General features: G+C 37.1%; 1 protein-coding gene across 1 annotated transcript in view; it reads left to right on the top strand.

Annotated features, from left to right (window-relative positions):
• Nucleotides 1–6,533, top strand: part of map3k15 (mitogen-activated protein kinase kinase kinase 15) — a gene marked incomplete at its 3' end in the record, with an annotated part of 30,139 nt that overhangs the window by 8,925 nt on the left and 14,681 nt on the right. Inside the window, 9 exon segments of the mRNA XM_014005344.1 lie at nucleotides 1,006–1,199; nucleotides 2,302–2,470; nucleotides 2,555–2,661; nucleotides 2,935–3,105; nucleotides 3,188–3,300; nucleotides 4,526–4,685; nucleotides 4,927–5,077; nucleotides 5,166–5,273; nucleotides 5,394–5,443. Coding sequence (XP_013860798.1) covers nucleotides 1,006–1,199; nucleotides 2,302–2,470; nucleotides 2,555–2,661; nucleotides 2,935–3,105; nucleotides 3,188–3,300; nucleotides 4,526–4,685; nucleotides 4,927–5,077; nucleotides 5,166–5,273; nucleotides 5,394–5,443 — 1,223 coding nt within the window.

The raw sequence follows: 6,533 nt of genomic DNA, 5'->3' as shown, positions 1-6,533 counted from the left end.
CTGTAGTTCCTGTGGAAGATTTTTGAAGAAATAATACCTAGATACAGTAGCTCTTTAAATAAATGGTTGTGCTTTATTAATATAATATTTTATTTCATAGACATATGTTTAAAAAACAACTTAGAATATTAAGGTTTAGGTTAGGTTTTATATTTTTGTCATCCTATAAATAAAAAGCAAGTATTGTTGCACTCATTGTACTTTACGCGGAGCCATCAAAGAACTCTAATGACTCATCGTACAGGCTTTTTTTTCCCCAGAGTAATGTTAGTATTGTTGTTTTGGTAAAAGTAGTCTCTATGGTTTTCAATCCTGGTTACAAAATAGCAGTGATCAGCTATTAACTGTAAAACCACATTTTGGCTTTAAGTAATGTAGAAACACATAACATTTGGGGATGTACTTTCGTTTGTTAAGCTTTTGCACTGAACTAATCTGTTTAGCTTCAGCTTTTTATGCCATTTGACACTGAGCTCTATAGTTTTCTGGTTGTTGTCGTGCTGTCATACTTATCAATGTAAAATGTATTAACTTAAAAATAAATATATCTTTATGGACAGACTAAACTTATGAAGCATTTTTGCTCTGCAGTTCTTGTACTGCTGAATAATTGGCTGCTAGTCTGATTTTAACATTTTTCTTCTTGGTTTTTGACCTTAGTCTAAAAATGAAAAGGATTTAGCTGCTATTTAAAGAACAAACAAATGCAAATACATGTAGTCATTTAGCTTGTGCTAACTTTTTTAATAATTTCATGATGTTCCCAGACAACCTCAGGGGTTCTTATCCTCTGCTTGAACTCATCCTTTTCATTAGTGACTCTCTAATCTTCCATCTGCTTCAAACGTTTTTCCATCTGCACTCCCTTTCCACCTGCCGTCAGGACTCTGCCTGTGTGTTTACCCAAAGACTAACTGCATTACATCTGCATTTACAGTCTTTTAAAATCCAGTACTCTTATTTCTCTTTGTTTCCCTTTAAACGTCACTTGCTTTCACCTTTAAGGCATCCAGTGGTAATTACTACTTCATCCCCTACATTGTGACTCCGAACCACGAGTACATGTGCTGCGAGAGTGACGCCCAGCGCAGGGCCAGCGAGTACATGCAGCCCAGCTGGGACAACCTGCTGGGACCCCTCTGTGTCCCCCTGACTGACCGCTTCACCAGCCTGCTGAAGGACATCCATGTGACGTCATGGTGAGAAAGAACGACACACATACAATGACAAGTGTTTTTAACACGTAACCACCAATAAATAAATAAATAAATATATAAATAAATAAATAAATAAATCAAACATAATACCTTGTTTCATCAATTAAAATTGTAAAAAAATTATGAGTTCGTTGTTTATAACATTCTGCAGGTTATAAAGCTAATAGAAATGTGTTACCATCAAACATCCAATCTAATTTTGCTAAAAAGGAAAGTTGCTATAATTTGAAGGGACTACAAATGTTTGTTAAACCAAAAATCAGAACAAATCTGAAGGACAGATGCGCTTCAGTAAAAGGTATAAGACTATGGAATAATCTGGAAAACGATTATAAAACCATGGGATCAATTAATTCCTTTAAAAAAAGATCAAAGTAAATTTGTTAAAGAAATATGAAATTGATTAATTTGTATTTGTATGAGTTACTGTTTGAGGAGTTGAACTTTTGTTTTTTTTATTTGTTTTATTATTATTTTAAATTAACATAATTTTTTGTAAGTAGGAGCAGATATTATAAGATTTTTTTATTCATCTTCTGCCTTTCATTTTATTTGATTTGCATTGTTTTGTTGTATGTAATGTGTTTTGTGTTTTGTTTTTTTAAATGAAATCAATAAACTGTATGTAGTAAAAATAAATTAAAATCACTCTTTTAAAATTAACGTTGTACTAATCCTATGCAAAGTTGTTATTACAATCTAAAAATTCTTAAGCAACACTGTCTGTTTGCAAAATATCTCATTAATCCCATTAATCCATTGAATACATTTTAATGAAACTCTCAGGAAGTAAATTCTGGTTGCAGATCTACCACTGGGTGTCAGCCCAGTTTAAGATGCCACAGTTAACAGACATCATGTGATGCAAAAAGGTCTCTAACTCAGTTTGTGTTACAGACATTGGACTAAAAATCGGTGTGTCAGAAACAAGTCATCCTCAATAAAAACTCAGAAAGCTCACAAGATTTCAGTATTTAAAACTTGGGTGCATATTATAAATACACATTGAATTCTTTCCATTCCTCCACTTCTCATTTAAGGAAAACATTATTTTTTCTATACAGCGTTATCTTTTTTTTTTCAGCGCATCCTTCAAAGACACACTCCTGAATGACATCAGGAAAGCCAGGGAGAAATACCAGGGAGAGGAGCTGGCCAAGGAGCTTGCCCGGATCAAACTGCGAATGGATAACACAGAGGTTCTAACGCAGGATATCGTCATGAACTTGCTGTTTTCCTACAGAGACATACAGGTACTAACATCTAATTTAGTCTTTTAATTAAACTAACACTAGTCAATTTAAAATGAGCATTTCCTTTTTTTAACTGGTCAACAGGACTATGATGCCATGGTGAAGCTGGTGCAAACTCTAGAGTCTCTGCCAACTTGTGATTTGGCCACTCAGCCCATGATCCAGTTCCACTATTCTTTTGCCCTCAACAGGTAGYCACCAAATGCATTAGAATTTAAGAAACACGTTACACTTTTTGTGTTCTTTTTTTGAAAATTTGAAGTTATATTTGTGATCTTTTTGTACATTTTTTTACTTTCATAATTTGCTATAAAATATTAGTATTTAGGAAAAATATATGTGCAGACAAAATGATGATCTTTTCATTGTTTGTAGAGTAATATAGTCTTATGTGTGCAAATGAAGTATTTTGTGTTTGTTTCTATCCAAACTTGATTGATCACCGTTTTTGTTGATGTGTGCAGGAGGAACAGTCCTGGAGACCGGGAGCAGGCTCTCAGAGTGATGCTTCAGGTGCTGCAATCCTGTGAACACCCCGCACCGGACATGTTCTGTCTCTGTGGACGAATCTATAAGGACATTTTTCTTGACTCAGACTGCAAAGACACTATAAACAGAGACAACGCTATACAGTGGTGAGAATCCAAGAAAACAATGTGCTTAGTTGAGTTATTTCTCACAGCTTATTTATCTGTTGTTTCACACACATGTACACAGGTACAGGAAGGGGTTTGAGCTGCAGCCGACTCTCTATTCTGGCATCAACCTTGCTGTCCTCCTCATAGTTGCTGGCCAGCAGTTTGAGAGCTCCATGGAACTGAGAAAAATAGGTGACCACCCTCTTTTAGCAAAACACGGCTTTACACATAGCAGACAGGTGAGGGCCAGATCTGGTCTCAGCCTGGCACTGCTGTCTGACGGATGGCATGGCAAATGGTTTGTCAAACAGCTGTGGGCCTGGTCTGGCAACGGTGGCAATAGCTACGTTTACATGGACATAAGTAATCGGATTAAACGGCCATTCGGAAAAAATGCAAACACCCCATTTGGATTATTCTGACACGATTAAGCTCGATTCGAATGAATTTGAAATCGGAATGAGAGAGGTGGTTTATGCTGATTGATAATCCGAACGACGTGCATGTATACACATAATCTGATCATTTTATTCTGATTGTGSAAAACTGAKCTGACTGCGCARGTCTGCTGACTTTCATCCAGCAGTTTCTGGTATTTTATGGAGGGAGGGAGTTTCCAACAGCACAGAACTTTTCCTCCCATTTTCTCATTCCATAAAGAAGGAAGACACACAGCCTGCGCCGCTTCGCAAAAAACAAACAAACAAACAAACAAAAAAATGTGCGTCACCTGCAGCTCAACCAGAGAGTGCTGTAATGTCTCCACCATTATTAAAACCTGTCGCAGGTCCATTCTCAGCTCAGAAGACATTTGTTTATGTTCATCACAGAAGTAGAACTTTTTTCTGTGTTTTTTTTAAGGGAAATTTAGCAACTGTGCATGTCAGTGCTTCTATTCTGAATAAAAGCCTGGTGCATGTAAACACTCATCYAGATCAGATTGTGTCCATGTAAACGATACATTCCAATTATTTAATCCGAATACATTTCAATCAGATCAAAGAATTTTGCGCATGTAAACATAGCTACTGATTTTAACATAGCATGCCAACAATGGGTCCAGTTGTGGTTTGGTTTATGTGGTGCCGGCACGTGCATAGACCACATCTGGGCCACCAAAGAGCCATCATTCATTGGGATACCTGGGCCGAGTGTTAGAATGCTTAGTTCATTGTGTGGACCAGATCTGTGCCAGACAAATTTTATGTGGGTTTACTCTCTACACATCCCCTGATGTGTCTGCTTTCAGAATGTAATATACTTTCAAAAGAACTTTTATTCTACTTATGTTAAAGTTTGGGAGATGATTTGCATGATTGATTGGCTGACTGGATGCAACTGTATGTTTTGGTCGATGTTAAAAAGGTAGTTAGTTTGGTACTGTTTAATTAATATTAATATTTTTATATTTCTGTAGGTGTGAGGTTGAACAGCCTGCTGGGGCGCAAAGGTTCCCTGGAGAAAATGAACAACTACTGGGATGTGGGCCAGTTTTTCACTGTTAGCATGCTAGCTAGTGATATCCCTAAAGCAACTCAAGCTGCTGAGAAGCTCTTCAAACTGAAGCCACCGCTCTGGTAAAGTTGTTTATGTACAAAACTTGTGACTTAATGACTTAGGAACATCGTTCATGAAATTTAGTAAAACTTCGAATCAGTTAGACAAAGTTTACTTTATTATTATTTTTTGTAGTTCACTCCATTTGCACATTGCTCCTGTCAGTTCGATTATTTCGTAAAACGGAATATGTTTGCAGAAGATTAGTGATGCTCACTGGCCTCAATAATTTTGATTTACCTAATGGGCATCTTTTTTTAGGTATTTGCGGTCAGTGGTGCAGAACCTGCAGCTAATCCAGAGATTTAAAAAGCAAGCAGTGGAACATTCTCCCCAACGAGAGAGACTTGACTTCTGGATGGACATCATTGTTGAAGCCACACAAGGCACCACAAACAGACTGCGTTTTCCTGTACAAAAATAAAAAAAAGTTGCAGCAACAGATGTTCAGAAATMATCTATTTGTTACTAATGCTAAATCATGTTATTTTTTTGCGCAGGTGTTAATTCTGGAGCCGACCAAGGTTTACCAGCCTTCTTATGTGTCGATTAACAATGAGGCTGAAGAGATGAACGTCTCCATCTGGCATGTTTCTCCTGCTGAAACTGTAAGGTCTATTCATGTCTGTACTTTTCTTGAATCAGAATGCGCAAACACAAATGCAAAGGGTGACTGAGTCCTAATGCTTGGGAATAATGTGGAAAGATAAATATTTTGTTATTTATAGAAGGGAATCCATGAGTGGAACTTCACTGCTACATCCATCAAAGGCATTAGGTATGTAAAACACAAAGTAAACAGTTGTGGATTTATGCTACCACCTCCATGCTTAATGATACAATGTTTTTAAAAGCCCGCCTTGGTTCCTCCAAACCTACTTCTTGTTGTTGTGAGCTGAATCTTTTTTTTAATTTTTTTTAATCCTCAGACCAATTTTTATTTATTTTCTCCAGAAGGCGTTTGGCTTGTCCATTAAACTTTAAGGTGTTGCATTTGGAGCAGCAGGGCCTTCTTTCTCTGTCAGCACCCTCTCAGTCCATGGTGATATAAAAACAAGCTTCACTGAGGAGCTTGTAGTTTATGTCAAGTTTCCTGAGCAGCCTAGCCAATTTCCTTTCATTTGAGAATGACAGATGAGTATTGATCCATCTAATGGCTGCTGTCAAACKCTTTTTCTAAAATCTGGCAAAAGATAAACTGCTAACGGCTGCTGCCAGCACGATCACTAACAGGAAGTTAATAGGCCTTGGCCTAGTAAAGTCAAAACCATCATKAACCTTCAGCACCACTTATTAAAAGATTTAGGTGATGGCATGGATATAGCTGAAAATTGTGTGTGCAGTTTTACGATGTGGGGATTAAAGAAAATTCACAATGATTTTAATGAATTGATTTTTATGTTTATTCATTCCACCCTGGGGGGAAAAAAAAAGCAAAGCTCGAATTAATAATTAAAAATGTAACACTAATATGCATTCATGCCTATGATAAGTGTATGCATTTTTAATGGAAAGCTAAAAATCTGCCCTTGAAAATGATTTCTGGTTTTGTTTTTTTTAGAAAGCACTTCTTGATGTGAGTGATTGCTGCATCCTGGAAGTATAGTCTGATGTCAAAATGACACAGAGCCCCTCATTACCTCCACTGTGCCCAGTTGGTGTGTGAAGGCAATCTTAAGCAGTTTGCTTTGAAGAGATGTAGTAGAGTGCTGTATGAATATGCCTATGTGGGTAAATGAGGACAGATTGTGTTGTAATGCACTTTGTTTAGCTCTGTTGGCTAAACATGTGCCCTATAAGTACAGTCCATTTAGCATTTGCAATAACTCTACTTCATTTGTTGCAGCGTTTGTTTTTCACCCCCCCCC

The sequence above is a fragment of the Austrofundulus limnaeus genome, unplaced genomic scaffold (assembly GCF_001266775.1).
Source record: "Austrofundulus limnaeus strain Quisiro unplaced genomic scaffold, Austrofundulus_limnaeus-1.0 Scaffold30, whole genome shotgun sequence".
Classification (NCBI taxonomy): domain Eukaryota; kingdom Metazoa; phylum Chordata; class Actinopteri; order Cyprinodontiformes; family Rivulidae; genus Austrofundulus; species Austrofundulus limnaeus.
The sequence above is the reverse complement of the archived record's forward strand: the minus strand, read 5'-3'. Positions and strand labels throughout refer to the sequence as shown.